We start from the raw sequence: 22,910 nt of genomic DNA, 5'->3' as shown, positions 1-22,910 counted from the left end.
AACACATACAGCAAACAATATATTTCAAGTATTTTAATATATTTGGTGTTTGCAACAGTACTGATATAGGAACCTACCATATGGTATGAAGGGATGGCAAGATCCATAGTGAAATGCAGCAAATTTGGAACCTTAACTCTTCTTGAATATCTATATACTAAAACTCTCGTTTGTTATCTTGTTTGTGACTGAACTTCAGCCAAAACGGTACACGTTAGCGTGACAATTTTAGGCCCATCTTACTCATCATTGTCACTTTAGTGATAATGCAAGTAGTTTTATTGAAATCAGTGTTATATTTTTAAAGTTATTCACATTTTAAAGTTTAAAAGGAGGGGAGGGGGAGGGGAGGAGGGAGTGGGGGAGAAGGGAGAGGGGAGGGGGGTTGAGGAGAGAGTGGAGGGGGGGGGAGGACAGGGTGCTGCACCAATGCAGGAGAGGTTTGGGCCCAACGGATTCACTTTGTCTAGTATATGCTAAAAATTGAAACTGGAAGGAAAATACCAGGGAAATTCTTTCAAAACAACTGTTTGTGGGAAAATAGGACTTACTGCTATGAGGAGAGAAACTGAGCGTTTGATGGCACTGGGCCTATACTTGGAGTTTAGAAGGATAAAGGGGGGGGGGGGGGGGGGGGACACCTCACTGAAAGGTCTCGATAGTGGATGTGGAGAGGATGTTTCCACTAGTGGGAGAGTCTAAGACCAGAGGCCATAGCCTCAGAATAAAAGGACAAACCTTTAGAAAGAAGAAGCGGGATTTCTTTTGACAGAATGTGATGAATCACAGAAGGTTGTGGAGGCCAAGTCAATCCTGTCTCCACCTATATCCTTTCTTTGTCCCGCCCCCCTGACATCAGTCTGAAGAAGGGTCTCGACCCGAAAAGTCGCCCATTCCTTCTCTCCTGAGATGCTGCCTGACCTGCTGAGTTACTCCAGCATTTTGTGAATAAATATTTTTATGATGGAGATTGACATGAATTTTAGAAATAATTGTCATAATAATAGCATTATGGACACAACTCTAACAAAGTGCCAGTTATCAAAATATTAATCTCTTTTACCCTTAGCTAAAAGATCTCAGACTTGTGATACAACAAAGTTTCTGAAATTGTTGCTAAAATGCCCGAATCTGTAAGGTGCACTTTACCACACAAGACTTGGCTGGCAAGCATAATGGATGCCATTAATGCCAAGTTCCACCACAATTCACATACAATGCTGACCTGTAAGCTTATGACAGTTGTTTCATTACTACGTAGTGTAGATCCTGGCATTCAGTGCCTGTCAACTCTGTGAGCTCACTGTCATCAGAAGGACTGAAGTGGTTCAATACTGCAGCTCACTATGGGCATCTCAAAGAAAGTTAGAAATAGACAACAAATACTTGTTCACTTGCACCTTTTATTGGATATATTGACGTATTTTCCACATTTCTTTGTGATGGGTTTGGATCGATTGCACATGTTGATGGACTTGCTATCAATTCTACATTCTGTTTTTATGACAGGGTCTTGACACTGTCAGTTGGTCCTTGTTTACCCATGACAAATATTAGCACAGCCCTAACTTTTACCTTTACATTCAATTATTCTTTTTCCTTCCGACACAGTGCACAATGCTTTATAAATAGTACACCAAGCAGCTGTTGAACTATCAAATATTTAAGGTGTTACTGGTTCCAAGATTTTCACATTAAATTCCACTGTGATGGGAAAAATCTAAAACTTCCAAATGCCTTTTAACATGGAAAAGGAGCACACTAAAGGACCCTTCTGCCTGTAAAGACCAATAAAATTGCAATATTGAGCGTGTTTAAAACAAAATGAGTAGACAACAGTCCTTCTCATTCATTAGTTTTGGATTTAAGGGTTGAAATGTTGTTCCATTGAGAATCTTGTAATCAGCAGTTGATGTGGCAGATGCTAAAACGGATAGTTTTCTGGTAAGCAATTCATTTGAAGTCTCCATTTTTAAACATAATCAAGTTCTTGAATGAAAATACAAATTATTTTTCTTTAGCATTACCTTCAATTCAGACTGAACCATTTGTAATAAGTGACAACTTTTACAACCATTTAATTAAACTGGCCTCATTTTCCACAATTTTTATGATTGCTCAGTGGATTTGCACAATTTCTAAAATTCAATATATGCCAAGGTGATTCATTGCTCGACATTCTTGGGCTCTTTTATAAGGAAATGCACAAGAGTGGTCTATTGTGACTTTTCAGCATATATCTATTTACATATTTTGTTGTACTGCTGCAAGTAATCATTTAATTGCACTATCTGGAACATATACCAATAAACTACTCATGACTCCCTTGTCCCTTTCCTTTGAGAAAACACCTAGCTTCTAATTGTATTTTCCTGACATTGAGAATTTCCTTCACATAGAAACTGCAAATGATATGGCACCCTTCAGTTATCCACCCCCTTTGCTCCACCTCATCCTTCAGAACAGCTTACCTTGCATTTTGTGTAAGTTGGCAACAATGAACCAGTGTAGAGTGAGTAAATATGATGAAATATAACGCGGAATGTAGGATCATGCAGGCAAATCATTCAAGCTACCATAATGGAAAAATGTCATGTGAAGGTTAGAGTGAGGGGTTGGTGAAAGGGAGGTGGGGTAAAGCAAACGGTTCCAAATCACTGCACATCCAATGAAAGCCAAATGAAAAGAGAGAACAAACTTATCTATAAAAGAAAATGGATCACAACATCTTTATGGTCAAGTCAGAATTGATCCATCCTGCCAGAGTATGGTATGGTAAAATCTGTAAAAATTTCAGGGGTCACATTTATAATATCCTGCATGATTTAGATTTTTAAGAAACATTACATTTAAAATCAAAGTTAAACCGACAGCTGAAATTACATGGTCTTCATTTTAAACCAGTACCAGCGGAGTGGCGAGTCCTGCTGAAAACTCTGAACAAGCCACGAGTAACTTGGGTGAAGGAATTAGAGTTAAGCTTCCATATCAATATCCACAGATATTGCCTGATTACATGAAAATATCCACATTTCCATTACAGATTTTTGGCATCCGGAGCTTTTTTGCTTTTGCTTTAGTAATTGATTGGCTTAAAGATATCAAGTGTTGTACAGGTGTTCACTCATACACAGTGACATTGTCCACATCACATGGAAGCAGCTTTATCTAGAGACAGTTATATATTTAAATTCGCCAAAAAAAGCTGCTTCCAAGAAATATCTGAAAATTATTCAAAGTGATAAGAAATACAAGGTCCACTCTAGCAGTAAACATATCACTCTGACACCTCCCACAGTAACCCGACAAAACAGAATTGACCTTCACAGTATTTCTGGGAGTTATCTATTCATGGCAATGTTATTGACACAGACATGAAATATTCAAGAGACTGCTGGTATACAAAGCTGACCTGCAAAACTTATTTGGAAACTTCTTACGATGTGTCAAGAGTTATCACCTTAATTTATTAACCTCATTAAGCAAAAAGTAAAAATATCAATCCCTGAGGATGAGCTGAGAAAATGGAGGTCATTTGTGCCATTCTAATAGGTGAAGTCACAAAACAATGAGGAGAGCCTGAGTAATAAGCTTTATGTATACTTTACAGAAATCATTTAGAATCTATCTCTACATTTCTTTTAAAAGTATCTACACCTGTTAAATATGCTTTTTTTTGGTAAAGATTTACATGAATCCAGCAGTAAATATCTAATCGTTTACTAAAAACTTCGACCGGTACGATTTTAAATTCTTCTAATGCAACGACAGCCATTTTTTGCATGGAGGGTGGATATTAAATAAGTGGCATGTTTAGGTTACACTTGGTCTTGAAACAAATGCCAGAAAATGGATAGTCAAGTGATGCATCGGAGACAAAGTAACCCAGTGTCTATTTTGCACTTTGATTAGACCTCAGACCAAACTGAGCACACACATTCATATAAAATCCATCCTCATTGTCTATTAATCAAATGCAAACATACTTTATAAAGGCAAGCCTCGCTACCTGGAATTGAGAACATAAAACATCATCACATATGAAAATTTCAGATGCCATTCCTTAAAAGAAAACCAAAACAAAACATACACAACATAAACTATAAGAATGTTACATGGAATCCTGAAGAATAAAGAATGTCACCAATTGCAAATTCTCTCATGTTAAGGAGAATTTCGAACTCTATGACCCTGGAGCCAGCTTACAGATGAGCTTTATAACTTTGTGACATGCTTTTTGGAGGAAAGTCGGACAGGAAGGTCTGGCTGTCAGCTGCTCTGTTGCCACTCGAAGCTCATAAAACAATGTCCTGTTAATAAAGAGTAGGCCAGTTAGTTACTTCAAAGCATAATACACATATCTGCCATGCAAGACAATGTAGGCAGTGCAAACCAATAAATTAAAAGCCTATTCATTTTATATTGAGTGGATGTCTGGTCTACTTACATGTCTGTTCATCTGGCTAATGTAGAACAGCTACTCACTTCAGTGGAATTGATCAAATTAATGTGGGGAAATTAAAATATTTAATAAATCACCATGCTGCATCCTCTAAACACATTATAGACTTGTTGAAGAATTTATGATTCCAATTAAACTATTGATAATCAGGGGTTTTCCTTGTGTTCAAATGGTGAAACAGATTTCCATTTATAACAATAACCTGTGCTATAAAGTTATTTATCATAAAGCAGTCATAAGGTCACACATTCCACACATTTGGGCAGAGTCAAACAATCATAAAACATTTGACTAGTATCCAAGACATTCCTACTGCTGTATCATGAACCTTTATTTCAACATTTGTGTTAGTCTAAAATAGGTTTAAAAAAACAAAGGTAAGATGATGGTACAATTGTACAATGGATTTTCAGTTGATGAACAGAGAATTTGTACCTCCATCTTATGTTTATAAAAGAATATTATTTATGGATTTAAAGATTTTACCTAATTTACATGCATAGCAGGAGTTGCACATAGTTAGTACTCACCCAACAAAACTTGAAAAATTGATTTCTTGTACAGCTCCAGAATTTCCCAGAGCAAGTTATCTTAGGGCATGGCAGGTTTATCAGATTTTTCCTGCACTCTTTGGGTCAAAAAACAATTTTTAACCCATATGTTGCTGGATATGTGAGCCGATAACAGGGCTGCAAGAGAACTGGATCATTGGTGAATACTATGAATGATGGGACCTGACCAGATGCAAAGATCAAGGAAGGTCCAAATGACTAAAGTAGTATAAATTAGAGCAAATGAATTCAATATAAATCCAGTACAGAAAGAGAGGCAGTGAAGGATTAGGGTTTGAGAGAGACAATGTTAGAACCAAAGAGAAAAAGTGAGAAAAAAATTGACATCTTTAAAATATAAATCCAAACACAACCTGAACAAATAACATACAATGCACTTTTTATTGTTCAGTTTGTGAGATCACAACATCAAGATGATTGTTAAACTATTAATTATTGGCTTTAGCTTTCTGTGGTGAGTGCAGAGTAGTTATAGTGTAATAGCAGCAACTTCATGAAAAGCATTGGGAGGTTAAGGACAAGACACCGTTATATGATGGTGAAACAGCAGAATTGCAGAGCAGGTTGAGGCGATACACTATTCAAGCAATCACTCTTCCTTGCTGCAAGTAATTTGCGCATATATAAAAGTGCACTCTGAGAGTCCAATTCATACCTCTGGACTGGGGGAAGCATGCAAAGCCCAGGAAATCCTTGCAGGGAGATTTTTTCCTTTTCAGTCAAAGAAAATGATGCAGAACTCTGCTCTCTGAGCAAACCATGACCTTATTGATATCAAAGTCGCAAGTGGTTCGACTAGTTCCTATCCGGGGTCCGATCGCCCGGAGCAGGGGAGCTGAGATCCCCCCGATGCGGGAGCTTGATCGTCCCAACGCGGAGGGCCTGACCGCCGGCTGAGGAGTCAAGATCCTCCCGTCAACGGAAGGCTCGAGGCCCCCCGACCGTCGGAAGACAAAGAATGGAAGCGATTGAAAAAAAATTCCGCCTTCCATTACAGTGAGGAATGTGGAGGAGTCACTGTGGTGGATGTTTATGTTAAATATATTTTGTGTGTTTTGTTGCTTTTTATTAGTATGACTGTATGGCAAATCAAATTCCTCGTATGTTACAAAACATACTTGGCTAATAAAGTATGATTATGGTTATGAACATGATTATGATCCGTGAGATGCAAATTGTGATGTCAGCTTTTACAACCTCAAAAATGTGGCAAAGAAATAAATGCCAATGTCCCCTTTACTTCATGATTAGGACAGCCTCAGACCTATTCTGCAGGTGTATCTGTATGATGTGGCACGGTTCACTGACCAGCTCCTAACTACTTCCTGAGACACAACTTTGCAGTTACATGGTTATCTGAGAGCTAGTCTTGCAATATGCTCCTCGATTGGAAATGTGTGGTCCTCCTTGCCCTTTCTCTTCAAGCAGGTTACTCTGCTCAGAGAGCCCACTCTACATTTTCTGAAAGGATGAACCAGGGTTCTTTGCGGAGCAGGTGATGCTTACAAACTTGATTGAATTTTTTGAGGAGGTGACAAAGGTGATTGATGAGGGTAGTGCAATGAATGCTGTTCACAAGAACTTCAGTAAGGCATTTGACAAGCTCTCCCATCCAGAAGATTAAGATGAATGGGATCCACAGTGACTTGGTAGTTTTGATTCAGAACTGGCTTAACTATAGAAGTGTTAGTGGATGGGTGCCATTCTGGCTAGAGGCCTGTGATCAGTGCTGTTCCACAGGGATCTGCATTGTGACCTCTGCATTTGTGATACATACACGCGCACACACACACAAATCAATTACATATATGTGCTTTAGAACTGGCATTATAGTCTGAGGCATATCCGTGCAATTGCGAGGTGCTGTACTTTGGGAGGTCGAACGTAAGGAGTAAGTATACATGGCACCTTGATCGACATGGATGAGTTGGGCCAAAGGGCCTCTTTCAGCACTGATTCGATGACTAGAAGGCTCAGCTTTAAGGTGAGAATGGGCAAGTCTATTTTTTACACAGAAAGCAGTGTAAAGAAGGTGCCTGGCATGCATTGCCAAGGGTGTGGTGGAAGCAGATACGATAGCGGCTTACAAGAAGCTTTTAGATGGGCACACAAACATGCAAGGAAGGTAGATATGGATCATGTGCAGGCAAAAGAGACCAGTTCAATTTGACATCATGTTCGACCCAGACATTGGGATCGAAGGACCTGTTCCTGTGCTCTATTAGTCTATATTCTATCACTCTTGTGCTGTGCAAATTGTGTTGTCAGTACTACAGCTCAAATCCTGCGGCAAAGACTTGTGCCCATGACTGATGGCAAAATAGCATGTAAAGGCATCAGAAATAAATGATCCACTCCCTATCGAAGATTTCAATCCTTATCAGGCTCTGTAAGTGTAATTCAACCTCTTTGATATAAATAACGGATGATCCCTTTACACAGTGCATGAGGGTGTGGTATTTTTCTGCTATTAACAGTGCAACAAGTTCATTGACATCGCCCAATTTGGCAGTGCTTCGTGAATTCAGTGTTCCCTGTGGTTAACGCCATCAACTGGCCACTCCAGATACCAGTTACTATACATCCTTTGCAGCATTACCTAAATTGCTGGCTGCTATGATGGGTTGAGATTATGTGCAACCAGGGTTGGTGCCTCAAACAGAAGCGAGTACACCACCAGACTACCAAAACCAGCAGTAAGCAGCCCACTACCTACACCCTCCGGTTTCATAAACAAGAGGAGAACTGTGGACAGGTCATGTGAGGGTCAAAGTAATAAGGGGAGTGTTCCATCGAAACATTTGTAAATTACTTTAAAATTCTTCCATTTACATTTACATGGAAGCACAAATCATGTAGATGTTGATGCTAAATTAACCATTGACTCATCAGATGTCAGCAATTCATGTTTAGAAAAGGTTTCATGTGTTAAGAAAAGCAGAGCAGTTGTAAGCAATACAGGCACTTGCAGCTGATGTTCAATACATGTATTCCTGTAAATGGATTTATTTTATTACCACCACCCTCACTTGCTGCTTTATTAATACTCAGAATTTTCAGTGACAGCAAACACATTAAACGTGCTTGGATTTGGAATGCAATCAAAGGATTCATTGCTCCATGACAGCTTCAATCAATACAGCAGCAGATACAAGTATAACAGCTTGATGAAGGTGCATTTATGCTTATAATTTTTAAACTCCCAGGACTATGCACATAAACAAAGTGATTGAGTTTTCAAGATGAGTATTAGACTAATATTAGAAAGTAAAAGGCAAAAGTCAATGAATGTATCTCAATGGTAAAATACATGAGTGATATCAATCACTTTCATTCAACTGAAATTAAATACGTTCCATTCTGCAGATTTTCCTAGAATAGTTTCAATTCGTTCCATATTCCACTGTGTACTCTTTCAGGTATTGAAATGGGATACATTAAATCAAAATTGGACAAGTTGAAAAAAAGGGCAGTTGTATCTCCACAATGGTGATGTTATTTTTCCATAAATTAATAAAAGTGATTTTCCCCTTCATTGCAGTGTTAATAAAAAATATTGCATTGTTACTGAAAGTTTTCAGTGAATAACAATGCAAAACTGAGTTCTGTTAGGCTTGGAAATCTGTCAGTCCTCTAGGAACAGCAGGGGCTTTATCCCACTGGTAAAAACAAGCTTAAATCATCTGATTTTTTTTAACCTAAATGTATTCTGGCATAGGGTATTACAATAATTACTTTCATTAGTCTAGTTCAGTATAAAGGGTTTGATCTGAAATGTATAGTTACAACTGAACAATTAATAACGGAAAGCTTTTGAAGATTGATAATGCCAGTATTCCATTTAATACATTCTCCTGTTTTGTCCTTCAGTGCTAAAAACAATGTTATCCAGTTGCACTGGCCAAATTGTGAAGAAAGGCTGTTCAGAAGTTCTGCTGGCAGATGACCTCATGGGGCTTCAGGCATTCTTTGCATATCATCAGCTATCAAACGCACTGATGGGCAATGGTCAGATGCTGTGAAGCTTAAACCAAAGACTTGTCTTAATCCCTGTTCTGTGACATGATTAATGAGATGGAATTCCCATTCTGGGCTTCCTACCAATCAATAGGCAGATGGGCAGCGGTAGATGCAGACATTCAAAGTAACGAGAGAGTAGAGGCTGCTGAAGCCCCTGATAATTTCAGCTCGGGCAATTGGGTTAGAAATATTTTTTTGACATTTAATGAAAATTTGATTGCACCCCAGACTATTGTATAATTCTGACTGGCTGACAAGGTGCATCAGTACACATTACACACAACATTGACTTTGGTTCCATTTGTAGAAGCTCAATCCCATTAGTCGTGACAGTTGAGCTCCTACATCTTTGCAATTTATACACATTTTTTTCTTTACTCTGGCTAAAAGGACGTGCTCCTTATTTCTATAACACCTAGCAGTGGTTTGGTGCTTTGGTATCGAAACAAAATAATAGCCTGAATTTTGGTGAGTTTTGGGGCAATTCTGCATTTCTTAGTGGCGGGGCCCAAAGGTTTTGATATCTGCACAAATACAGAAATCCTAAACTTACTAGCCTGACTCTGCTGTAGTTTCTTGGCTATGCTGTGCCACTGGATTCCCCATGGAGCCCAGCAGTGTAGCAGGAACTTACTGAGAACTCCCAGCATAAGCTCTCAGATCCTGTGCCAAGTCAGATCAGAAGCAGGATCCACAAGCACTTCATTTGAATGGTGATTTTAGGGCTGCAGGGAAGGAAAAGGGAATAATCTGTATTTTATAAAATAAAGATTTAACATTTTATTATTTAAAACTGTTTGAAGTTCTAATAGATTTGATTTTTTTCCCAAAAATCTCACTATATGAAACTTCAAACATTTTATTGTTAGATATTGTTGTTAATTTTAATGTTACAATTGCATGAGGCACTGTTACACCTTGCAAGCGGCACTGGTTCAAAAGTGAGGCATTTTGGGTTAATTTAAAAATGCATATTTTCTTTGTGCTGGCAGATGCCATCCACAGTCCCAAAATGATAGGAAAATACATTTCCATCAGCTGCATAAATGCACGGTCATAATCAATACAAAGCAAACAGAATCTTTTTTAAATCAAAATGGTGTCACCAGAAAATGCTCTGCCTGAAATCGTGGTGGAGGTGGAATCCATAGCATTTAAAAAAAAAGAAGTAGCTAAGTATTGGACATAGAAAACTCAATACACATTAATGGGTGGCAGAGATGGGTATGGGTACTAAGATTGTGTCGGATGCAATTCTGCATGGAATCGGAATGGGTAGGGACAGATAAGAGAAAGTGTGTTGGCATGTGTCCTAATATGTCACAGAGCTGAGAAGCTTTCATTGGGAAAGCCCGATGACAGAAGCTTCTGTAACATCCTGGATCACAACTTCTGACATTACCAGTGCATCAGGATGTGATAGTACTGGATAGGATGCAAAGAGATTTATCAGGATGCTGCCTGGATTGACCATTTCAGAAATAGGAGAGACTGGATAAACTAGGTTTGTTTTCCTTAGAGTGAAGGTAGTTGAGTGGACCTGATTGAGATGCACAAGATCATGAGAAGTTTAAATAAGGTATTTCTCCACAGAAGAGGTATCTACAAACAGAAGGCATAGATTAAGGTGAGGTGGAGGATATTTTGAGGTAGTATGTGAAAGAGTTTGCTTTAAATCCAGAACATAGTTGTAATATGGGTTTCACTATCTGAGTGGGTGGTGAAGGCAGGAATTCCCCCACATTGAAGAAATATTTTGATAAACCCTTTAAATACCATGGCATTGAAGGCTAAGGAAACTGGGATTAGTATACTTATGTACTTGTAACTGCCACAAACACTCTACCTCTGCTACATTAACCACTGCATCGGTGCTACCTACTGCACCCATGCAGAACTCACTGACTTCAATAACTTTACTATTAATTTCCATCCTGTACTCAAATTCATTTGGACCATCTCGGACATCTCCCTACCATATCTTGATCTCACCGTCTCAATCATAGGAGCCAAACTATCAACTCACATCTATATACCAAAAGTCTCCTTTGTTTGTTTGTTTGTTCCTCAACTACATCCAAAACGGTACATGATAACGCGCCAATTTTAGCCCCACCTTACTCACCGTCATCCCTTTGGTGCTAATGGAAGAAGTTTCATTGAAATTGGTGTTATATTTTTAAAGTTATTCACATTATAAAGTTTAAATTTATCTCCTAGGGAGGGTGGGGGGAGGAGGGCAGGAGGAGGAGGGAAGGGGGAGGGGAGATGGGAGGGAGGGGGCGAGTGGAGGGAGGGGGCAGGGGAGGGAAGGAGGAGGGGGGAGAGGAGAGGGGAGGGGAGGTGGAGAGGAGAGGGGGGAGGGGAGGGGGAGAGGAGAGGGGGGAGCGTGGGGGATAGGAGAGGGAGGAGAGGGGGGAGTGGGGGCGAGAGGGGAGGGGGAGAGGGGAGGGGGGAGTGTGGAGTGTGGGGAGAGGGGAGTGGGGGAGGAGAGGGTGCTGAATCAATGCAGGAGAGGTTTTGGCCCAACGGGTGCACTTGGTCTAGTCTATTATAAACTCACTGACTCCCACTGCTATCTAGACTACAATTCTTCCCACCCTGCTTCCTGTAGAGACTTTATCCTCCCAATTCCTCCATCTACGCTGCTTCTGCGCCCAAGATGAGGTATTCCATACCAGGTCATCGGAGATGTCCTCATTCTTTAGGGAACGGGGGTTCCCTTCTTCCATTATAGATGAAGCCCTTACTAGGGTCTCCTCGATATCCTGCAGCTCCGCTCTTGCTCCCCATTCCCCCAGTCGTAACGGGGTCAGAGTCCCCCTAGTCCTCACACTCCATCCCATCAGCTGTCACATACTGTACATAATCCTCCAACATTTTCGCCATTTCCAACAGAATCCCACCATTAGCCAAATCTTCTCATCTCCACCCCTTTCCGCTTTCCACAGAGACCATTCCCTCCGCAACTCCCTGGTCACCCCGTCCCTTCCCACCCAAACCACCCGCTCCCCAGGTACTTTACCCTGCAACCACAGAAGATGCAACACCTGTCCCAAAATCTCCTCCCTTGACTCCATCCAGGGACCCCAACAGTCTTTTCAGATGAGGCAGAGGTTTACTTGCACCTCCTCCAACCTCATCTACTGTATCCGCTGTTCCAGGTTTGGACTCCTGTATATCGGTGGGACCAAGCGCAGGTTGGTTATTGTTTTGCTGAACACCTTTGTTCAGTCCGCCTAAACGTACCTAATCTCCCGGTTGCTAAAAACTTTAACTCCCCCTCCCATTGCCACACTGACAATGGGCCTCCTCCATTGTCATAGTGAGGCCCAACGCAAATTGGAGGAACAGCACCTCATATTTTGCTTCGGCAGCTTACACCCCAATAGTATGAACATTGACTTCTCTAATTTCAAGTAACCCTTGCTTTCTCTTTCCATCCCTCCCCTTCCCAGTTCTCCGACCAGTCTGACTACATTTTATCTGTTTGCTTTGCTGTTACCTTATCCCAACTAACAATGAGCTATTCTACATTTTCCTTGATCTCCATTTCCTTTGTCCTGTTCTCACATCTTACACCTCCTTATCTATACACTTCCTTATCTACATACCACCCTCTCCCCTGACATCAGACTGAAAAAGGGTCTCGACCCAAAATGTCACCCATTCCTTCTCTCCTGAGATGCTGCCTATCCTGCTGAGTTACTCCAGCATTTTGTGTCTCTTAGATTTAAACCAGCATCTGCAGTTCCTTCTTACACAAACATAAAGGGTCAGTTTCTGTGCTGTATGACTCTATGACTCGCCAAAAGGAGTGTTGCAAGGGAACAGAAACAACTGATCTCACCATATTACTGGCTCTCTTAGACAACACAAAAATTGAAGCGCCTGGACAAATTATCAATCTACAAATTGTGATAACTGCTAAATTTAGCATTGGGAATTAGGAACATTTTTATCAATAGATAGTGGTTGATGGATTGTTTTCTGCGATTGCAATATGTGGCTTTTTTTTCAGTCACAACATTAAATAATTGTTCATTTGGGATTATTATTGAATATAATAATTCCTTCAGGCGATTAGTTAATTTGAACCACTTTATATATTGGTCGGTTGTTACAGGCACTGAATTTATTCTTGCACCCGTATAGCCACAATTTGGACAGCTAAATCTTGAATGCAGCTGCGTGATGCAATCAATATTAAATCATCTTCACTGCAATCTTTTGACAGAATCATCTATCATTTAATTGGCTATTCTGTATTCTGTAGCGTTTTGCAAAATTTGTAATTTAAACTATTCTCAGAATGAGAATTCACATTATCATAATTTGTTGTTATTCTAAAGCGACTAACTTTATCAGCAATAAATATTGTATGCAGTTTCATGGGACTGGCTATATTTATTGGACAACATTTGTCATTATTGATAATAAATTGGTCATACATGCAATGTGCCTTTCCTTTACCCTTTGCTACAGACTTTCTTTGCTTGACATTTGCTATTCATTTTTCATCATTGATTTAAAAACTGTTTTTGCATTGCAATAACCCAGGTTTAACCATTCCACTTTACTCCTGCATGGTGTACAAAGGATTCATAGTTTCTGCTATCCATTTGCTCCTGTTATAGGCTTGGGTGGCATATATCTCAAATATACATCTCCTTTTCACTGTCATGCCTATAATCCATCTGCTGCCTTTCGAAATTTAATGTTTCACTACTTACTAATTGCTCTTCAGTGCCAATTGTTTTTTAAAATGATGCTGTGGGTAGTTCAAGAATTCAGACTGCATATGTAACTTGACTACACACTGTGTCTACGAAATTTACAGATGGCACCCTTGGTTTGCTCCTATGAATGGATGGGGTTCACGTTTAGCTCAGATTTTATAGTTGCAGTTCAATCTATTCCCAGTCTCTGCCCAAATTGCCCCATACAATTCAGTGAAATAGTTATGGTGATTCTTTATCATCACGCAATGGTGTCTATTACCACATCAGATTTTGATGAATATCGATATAAAGGTGCAAGTGCTCTCGTGGTGCTTGATCTCTGCAGTCAAAGTATGTACCACAACCTATTTTGAAAGGAGTCAACTAGGAGCCCCTTTAAAACTCCATCATTTAGTCATCTTCTGGCCTGCTTTATCTTATTGCTTCTCCCCCCACACACCTCTTTGTTTATCAAATTGCAGTTGTCACCTGATTGGTTATCAAATTGCATTTCTCCTTCATAACATATCATACTTTTGCAGAAGATTTACTGCACTCTTCTATAATTCTTGTGTTGCATCATGCTTTAAATAACCTAGAAGAGCATCTTGCATTTCAACAGTAAGATACAATATTCCTAAGATTCAAATAATCATAACCCAATAGTATATAAATACAAGTTTTACTTTGAGATTGAGTCACATTGTGATAGCAGCTTTAGTGCTAACTTAATCCATCATCCTAACAGCTGGATATGTTGCCAACTTTTTCTATCAAGAAAGTACAGGGGCACAGTGAGACTTAGTTCTGTGTCAATGCCGCCAAGCCAAACGTGTGCTGTCTAGATAATGATAAATGAATAGATGTAGCAAATATTTTTAATAGCAAAACACCGTAGATGCTAGAAACTTGGTTAAAACTGAACATATTTAGGAGGTCTGGTAGGATCCATGGAAAGAAAGTGTTAATATCTCCATTCCATTATTTTTTTGACCACATGGAAAATAAATGGAATAGCTTTTCAACTGCAGTTTAGATTTCTTGTGGACATTCTTTGACCACCCTCAAGGTTAGCACAATCACAATTCACTTTGCTTCATCCCCTCACAGCCATTCCCTTTTGTTCTTGCTGCCCCTCCCCCTTTCCATACAACTTTAAATTCATTTCACTTCCAACTTTTACCAGTTCTGATGACATGTCATCAAATGTCTCATCTCTCCACAGATGCAGCCTAAGGAGCTGAGTATTACCAGCACTTTCCTTCAACACTACTACAGTCTCACTGCTGGAACTAAATTTGCAATCATATAGACAAATGAAATAGGAGGTCACTCTGCCTCTCAAGCTACATTCTCTCTACTACTACCTTTTCACTCACCCATTGTGCTTTCAATGTCCTTGGAGGAAGAGAATTTCAAAGAACCTCGGAGGAAAAAATTCAGTCCATCTATCTTAAAGAGGTGGTCTTTAGCTATAGACTCTCCCACGAGGAGACTGTCTCTAGAGGCGTTTTACTGCCATATTCTATTCTGTTTGAAATAATTCTATTGCCATTTTGTGAACAAAAGTATTCAAATTTTAAATTTTGCTTTTCATGATGAATACAAAGATATTAATATTAAAAAAATTAAACTAAATCTTAACAACATCCCTGATCTTAAAAATATTACATTTGAAAATATGCTATTGCCAAGTGAAATAATATTATTTTTTGATGACCTACAATGCTCAATGCCTGCAACATGGGATCAGAATTTTGGCCTAAAAGATTTGATGATCTATAGTAGACATGTAAAGTAGTTTTGTTCACCTTCCTCTCAAAATATGATCTCATTATTTAAAATAGGTCATTTTGATTAAATTAAAATATTAAAAAAATCAATATAATTTAAATGTCCAAATGGTTAAAAAAAGATGTTGTTTGAATATTGACAGGAAAGTGAAAAATGTTCATGTAATTTCAAAGATTTTTGAAACCAGATACTAAAATATAAAATGCTCTATTTTGGGCTCTGCAAAACATTACATTGTGTTAATCCAGCATCCTTATTTACAAGAATATAAAGAATTGTTCAGCTAACCCTGCATAGCGTTTAGGGGTGAATATAGCATTTCTGAACAGTATATCCACCGAGGGATTTCTTCATGGACTTTGTAACAATGATCACCCCATTCAAACATAATAGCAGCGTTGGATGAAAATAAAATTCACCTACCTGCAGTAAGGATTTCTTCGAGATGCATACCTTAAGGTCATGAAACGATAATAGAAAAAGGGGAGGAATAAATGTGCCCGGCCACTGTGAAACAAACACATACATCTGGTTGACAATTTATTAATATTGAGCCTACATATTAAGATAAAATTGGTACATCAGCAGTATTCATTTTTCATTGATATCTTAAACCAATTACTACTGTGAAGATTAAAATCAGCAAATATACATTTACAAGAACATTTATTTGGCTCTGTTTTTTTTAACATATTAAATAATATTCTTAAAATATAGGAAAATGAACCACCATATCTGAATTATCAGTGTGAATCAGACCTCATCAAGGTGACCCAGTAGAAACTATAGTTCCTAAAGTCTTTCCTTGGTGTTACAATTTTTTGCTGAATGCAAGTGATCTGGGAATTGACTCAAATTGCTGTATATTAATTTGTCTGATAGCATGTAACAATTGCATTCCCTTAGGATAAATTCTAGATATCTATGTCTTTTGAACACATTCTTCATTTTCTCTCAACACACACCATGAGGGGAGGCTAATAATCAATCCTTAAGCTGCTTTATTTCATATCAAATCTCAAAGCAACAAGTATAATTAATCACGTGTGTAAATTAATACAGCTTATCATTATGTAATAATGCAAGAACATGCCACACTTTCACAGTAAATGAGTGGGCGCACAATGTATACAGTGCCATGTATAATGTTTGGGACAAAGACCCATCATTTATTTATTTGCCTCCATACTCCACAATTTGAGATTTGTAATAGAAAAAATCACATGTGGTTAAAGTGCACATTGTCAGATTTTATTAAAGGGTATTTTTATACATTTTGGTTATACCATGTAGACATTACAGCTGTGTTTATACATAGTCCCCCCCCCCTATTTCAGAGAACCATAATGCTTGGGACACATGGCTTCACAGGTGTTTGTAATTGCTCAGGTGTGTTTAATTGCCTCCTTAATGCAGGTATAAGAGAGCTCTCAGCACCTAGTCTTTCCTCCAGTCTTTCCATCACATTTGGAAACTTTTATTGGTGTTTATCAACATGAGAACCAAAGTCGTGCCAATGAAAGTCAAATAAGCCATTATGAGACTGAGAAACAAGAATAAACTGTTAGAGACATCAACCAAAGGCTTACCAAAATCAACTGTTTGGAACATCATTAAGAAGAAAGAGAGCACTGACGAGTTTACAAATCGCAAAGGAACTGGCAGGCCAAGGAAGATCTCCACAGCTGATGACAGAAGAATTCTCGCTATAATAAAGAAAAACCCCCAAACACCTGTCCGACAGATCAGAAACACTCTTCAGGAGTCATGTGTGGATTTGTCAGTGACCACTGTCCGCAGAAGACTTCATAAACAGAAATACAGAGGCTACACTGCAAGATGCAAACCACTGGTTAGCCGCAAAAATAGGATGGCCAGGTTACAGTTCGTCAAGTTCTGGAAAAAGACGAAGATTAGCTTATACCAGAGCGATGGCAATAGCAAAGTATGGAGGAGAGAAGGAACTGCCCAAGATCCAAAACATACCACCTCATCTGTGAAACACGGTGGTGGGGGTGTCATGGCCTGGGCATGTATGGCTGCTGAAGGTACTGGCTCACTTAACTGCTGATGGTAGTACCATAATGAATTCGGAAGTGTAGACACATCCTATCTGCTCAAGTTCAAACAAATGCCTCAAAACTTATCAGCCGGCAGTTCATTCTACTGCAAGACAATGATCCCAAACATACTGCTAAAGCACCAAAGGAGTTTTTCCAAAGCTAAAAAATGGCCAAGTCAATCATCCGATCTGAACACAATTGACCATGCCTTTTATATGCTGAAGAGAAACCTGAAGGGGACTAGCCCCCAAAACAAGCATAAGCTATAAATGGCTGCAACACAGGCCTGGCAGAGCATCGCCAGAGAAGACACCCAGCAACTAGTGATGTCCATGAATCGCAGACTTCAAGCAGTCATTGCGTGCAAAAGATATGCAACAAAATACTAAACATGACTACTTTCATTTACTTGACATTGCTGTGTCCCAAACATTATGGTGCCCTGAAATGGGGGGACTATGTATAAACACTGCTGCAATTTCTACATGGTGAAACCAAAATGTATAAAAATGCCTTTATTAAAATCTGACAATGTGCACTTTAACTACATGTGATTTTTTCTATTACAAATCTCAAATTGTGGAGTGCAGAGACAAATAAATAAATGATGGGTCTTTGTCCCAAACATTACAGAGGACACTGTATGAGGTTGTTCGCAAATATATTTAATCATTTCTACCTCTGTTCCAGAGACAGCCTTCATGACATTCCTGTTACTAAATTCCAATGTCCTTTCAGTTGTCCAGATTCCAAAAGCCTATCTTCTAGCATATAATATCTCTCTATATTTTATTACCCTTTTCACAGACCAACAGCAAGATAAAAGAGCTTCTCAACACAATGGGTGTGAGGATGTTTTTCCAATTACCCAGACAGGGTAACAAGTTATTGTTGGGTGCCTGATGAAAACAGCTTGCAGTGAGTATATCAAATAAAAAAAATTGCTGGCCAGCCACGCTAACTGAGGAGAGTATATCTGGAAGACCCAACATTTAATATGCTTATTTAATATATTAATTCTAAAATTTAAACATCAGCAGCTTGCAATTCTACAAAAAAATATGAAATCGCATTAAACACAAGTTTTCATTAAATGTGGGCGTTTCTGTGAAACGAACAAGATGAGAACTAACTACCAATGTTTCCCGAGTTAGACACACATTATAAGGAACATTTTTTTGTGCACATAAACATTGCAATAATAATCCGTAATGAATACAGTTATAACTACAAAGAAAATCTCTATTAAATTAATTTCCACAGAGGGATTCAATTATTTTATTTTTCTGTAAAATACACCCATCATTGTTTCCAATTAATTTCTGTGCAAAAATTGTAATACGACATATAATCTTTAACTGGAAAGCATGTTCTTCATGCCGCTTTAACAAGTGTTAAATTAGATTTACTACCTTATTTTTTGCATCTAAAGATATATAGATTCAAGTTATTTTGATAAAGTATATTTACCATGCGAAATGCTTTCAAATCAATGATACAATTCCAATAGACAAATAAATTCATTGGTTCATATATGCAGTTCTCTACAAAATGACATAATTTCCATTTTATTTCTAAGACATGTTCATGCATATCACGCTGATAGTTCTGGAGGGAGGAATTCTTTTCACTTCTGCCATTCAATGTTGACATCAAGCTCTCCCAGCCAGTAGAGGACTGAAGTTTCCTCTATTCTGTCTCAGCCTCATGCCCAAAACGCATGCTCAGAGTAACAATCAATAGCACACTCGTGCAATACTTTAACCACTTCCCACATCAGCAGCTCTGTAAGCTTTTCTGCATGAGATTGATAATTAGCACTTGTGCTGCTGGTTATATTAAACATGTTGAAATTTATTTCCAGATGGATCATCACAGCCAGCAGAGTGAAGGGAATCGTTAGGTTACTAGTCTTGACAAGGTGGATTTGAGACTTAGATTAAAATATAATTCTTACTGGCAAATACAAATTTTAATTAAAAGCACAAGTTGTATTATTTATTTTGCCTGCAAGATTGCTTCAATAAAATGGTAATAACTGTAATACTACAATGCTTTTGGTGGTCCTTAAAACATAATCAATTAAACCACTCTGATTTTAAATGATTTTAGATCAGTTCCAGACAGGGAACCAAAAAACAGCTTTTGGCACTTACATTTCCAATTGTGGCTTTGGTACCAAATAACTTTTATTGGTATCTGAAAACTAAGGTACATGTACAATCTGTGCCGTAAATTTAAGGAAACTTTTAATGTTGTCAATTACAACTCTTTGCCATACATGGCAAGGATATTTTAAATTTGTCACTGGTCAGTTCTCAACTCGCATATTAAAACAGTTCCTGGTTCTGTACAATTATCTAAACATCAAAAGATTTTCATTTAAAGTGTCAATTCTATTCATTCAAACAAACCTAAAAACTTACTTATAATCTCTTGACTTTGTTTACACCTTTCACTTCACTCATTCCTAATTCTATCATGGCAACCCGATTTCCAGCCATTGCAGCTTCTTTTTAAGCACATGAGCACTTTCCTTCTAAGATTCTATCATTCAGAGATAGGCTGCGTATTGGAAGAAACAGTCTGTGCTTGGACCAAAGGATCATTTTTTCACTTCATCAAGGCTCCGAATTTGAAAGCCAAAGTGATTATGTCTTATACTTTGATGTTGCAGTCCAACATTCTGGTGCTACAGATGAGGTAATCTGCTATATGAAATGCCAGACAAATTCAGACAAAAACAGAGTGCAATGATGGTCAACATGTTTCACTAGTACATTTTCCTGATGCACATTTACTCTGCATTATTTAATATGACCTAGTGATTTAAGCCTACGTTTACTCTACTTTGTAATTGACTTCATACTCAGCTAACATTTTAATTACATTCACTAATTTCATGAACTGATACCTCACTCTTCAAGTCCACCAAGTTAAAAGTAGAAATTATAGATAGATTACATCGAGGTATTTCATTTCCGATGGAATTAAATATCTTAAATACATTTATTAACTTTAGCAATACTTAAATATATATTGTGACATTTTGCTTAGGAAGTAACAATTATGCAACCTGCTGTTTCTCACTTATTCACTTTCAGCATAGCTTAAGCCATCATTGATTTATTTGGCTGAGGTGGACATAGCACGCTCGTCTATCTAGTTTGCTGAGGTAATCAAAAACAATTATAATTTATGGAGGGTTGGGAATAGACATAAAACTGAACAGTACAGTGAGGTGAAACATTTTTAAACACAATTCCATTGGCAGGATTGAACAGCAAGGATTTTGGGCACCATTTATCCGAGACCAATGAGCTGTGTATTCCCAGAGAAAGTGCATTAGCTACACATAGGGTATATTAGGGAAAGAAAACAACCAATCATGGGGAGGGGGGGAATCAATCAAGATCAAGGAGTACATCCTGGATTTGAGTATATCCAAGGAGGAGCCAGCGCTGCCCTCGCAGCTGCGGCTTGCCTGCAGTCCATTTGTCTTTTGTGTTTTTTGTTGCTTTTGTCTGAATTGTAGTTTTAATATGGTGTAGTGTTTGTATGTTATGTGTGTGGGGGTGGGGGGGGGGGGGGGGTGGGGGGGGGGGGTGGGAGGGAACGGGAACTGTAACATTCTCTCTCCCGAGCGGAGACCCGACCTTTGTTTCTGTGTCGTGTCTCCGTTCCCGCTGCGGCCTACCACCGGCCATGCACCTGGGACCACCTGGGCTCTGGTTCGCAGAGCCCGCGGCCCGGACTCACCACCTGCGGCGCTGGCTGCCTTCGGAGGCTGTGGGAGCGGCTGCGACTCGTCTCCGGATGCTCCGGCGCGGGCCGCATGGATGTCGGAAGCCCACAGGCCCCTGGGTGGGGGCCGACATCGGGACCTCTGGCAGCGACAGCGTCTTTGCCCGCCCCGAATTGCGGGGCTTGGGTCGGCCTGCCGCGGACCTTTCACCGTCCGACGCGGCCTGGAATAGGCCGCGGGATTTTCTCCGCCCGGCGGGGGCTTCAATGTCGGGAGCCCCGACCACCCCGACGTGGCAACTCCAACAGCCTGACCAAGGGAGAAGACGGCAGGGGAAGAGAAAAGACATTCTGGCCTTCCATCACAGTGAGGAGGTGACTGGAGGAGACTCACTGTGATGGATGTTTCTTTTGTGTGGTATGAGTTTATGATTGTATGTGTTATTGCATTTTTATTGATTATTCTTATTGGTCTTATTGTTGAACTGCGGGTAATGTTTCATTTCACCACACATTTATGTGTAAGTGTCAAATAAACGACTATTGATTGATATTGATTGAATGGAGGAAAGATCAACTAGAGGTTTTAGTAGATTTTTGCTTCCCTGGGATCCACGCTGTTATTTTCACAAAATTACCTTTTTATGCAGGTTCTCTTTAGGGACCACAATAGCTACAATCTAGATTTTGCATTGGATGTTTCAAATGGCCTTAATCACCTTATCTGCACCTGCATGAGCCCAGAGTGCCTAAACATTTGCCCACACCATTCCTATAATGGCAAAAGAATAAGCAAAATAATTATGTCCAATTGGCACTGAACGCCAAATTCTTGGCCACCACACTGTAGAATGAGATGGTCATTTAGCATCCAAAAAGTGGCATCTAACTCATCCAGAACAATAGGTTTACAGATTAAAAGGAAACATAAAGAGCGTTGTTGTCATCGAGAACGCCATAAAATGTTTGTGCCTCGGATGTGTGACATTCTATTTTGTCCTCACATGTATATGTCATACTGGCCAAGTTAATCTTAAAATACCTCACCCTGAACGTAACCAGTATTTGCAACAGGAAAGGGTAATATGGAAGTATTAAAAGTTTACAGTGGAAAACTGCTTAACATTTTGTCTTTAAATGAATCACACTATAATTCTTGAAAAATAACAAATGGCACTAACAGAATGCAGTGGTCTTAACTCTAAACTATTTCACACATATTTTGAAAGATCTGATCTTAATGCACTTGGCAATTACCTCTGCATTCTTACATGTCAATAAATCTGTTCACAATGTATATTCTGGCACAAGTATGAACGCTGACCATAATACAAATTAATACAAAAAATGAAACAAATGCAACAGCAATCTGTTTTCTCCACCTGAATATCACAAGAGTTAAATTTAAAAAGGAACATTTACTTTTTCTAATCCATCATTTGGATGAATGAAATTGCATTTTAGTTTAACTTTCACTATTTGATTTGATCCACTGCTGACAAAATGTTGGGGATCACATTGGGATGGTACTTTC

The 22,910-nt window shown here is 39.0% G+C and overlaps 1 protein-coding gene across 1 annotated transcript in view; it reads right to left on the bottom strand.

Moving 5' to 3' along the window:
- Nucleotides 1–629: 629 nt before the first annotated feature.
- Nucleotides 630–22,910, bottom strand: part of LOC144600567 (transmembrane protein 33-like) — a 110,937-nt gene continuing 88,656 nt past the window's right edge. The window contains exons 6-7 of the mRNA XM_078412300.1: nt 15,993–16,076; nt 630–4,310 (exon numbers count right to left, since the gene is read on the bottom strand). Coding sequence (XP_078268426.1) covers nt 4,184–4,310; nt 15,993–16,076 — 211 coding nt within the window. The 3' untranslated portion in view covers nt 630–4,183. The remainder of the gene's footprint in view (nt 4,311–15,992; nt 16,077–22,910) is intronic.

The sequence above is a fragment of the Rhinoraja longicauda genome, chromosome 15 (genome assembly GCF_053455715.1).
Source record: "Rhinoraja longicauda isolate Sanriku21f chromosome 15, sRhiLon1.1, whole genome shotgun sequence".
In the NCBI taxonomy this organism is placed as follows: Eukaryota; Metazoa; Chordata; class Chondrichthyes; order Rajiformes; family Arhynchobatidae; genus Rhinoraja; species Rhinoraja longicauda.
Note: the sequence above shows the minus strand (reverse complement) of the source record. Positions and strands in the feature narration are given on the sequence as shown.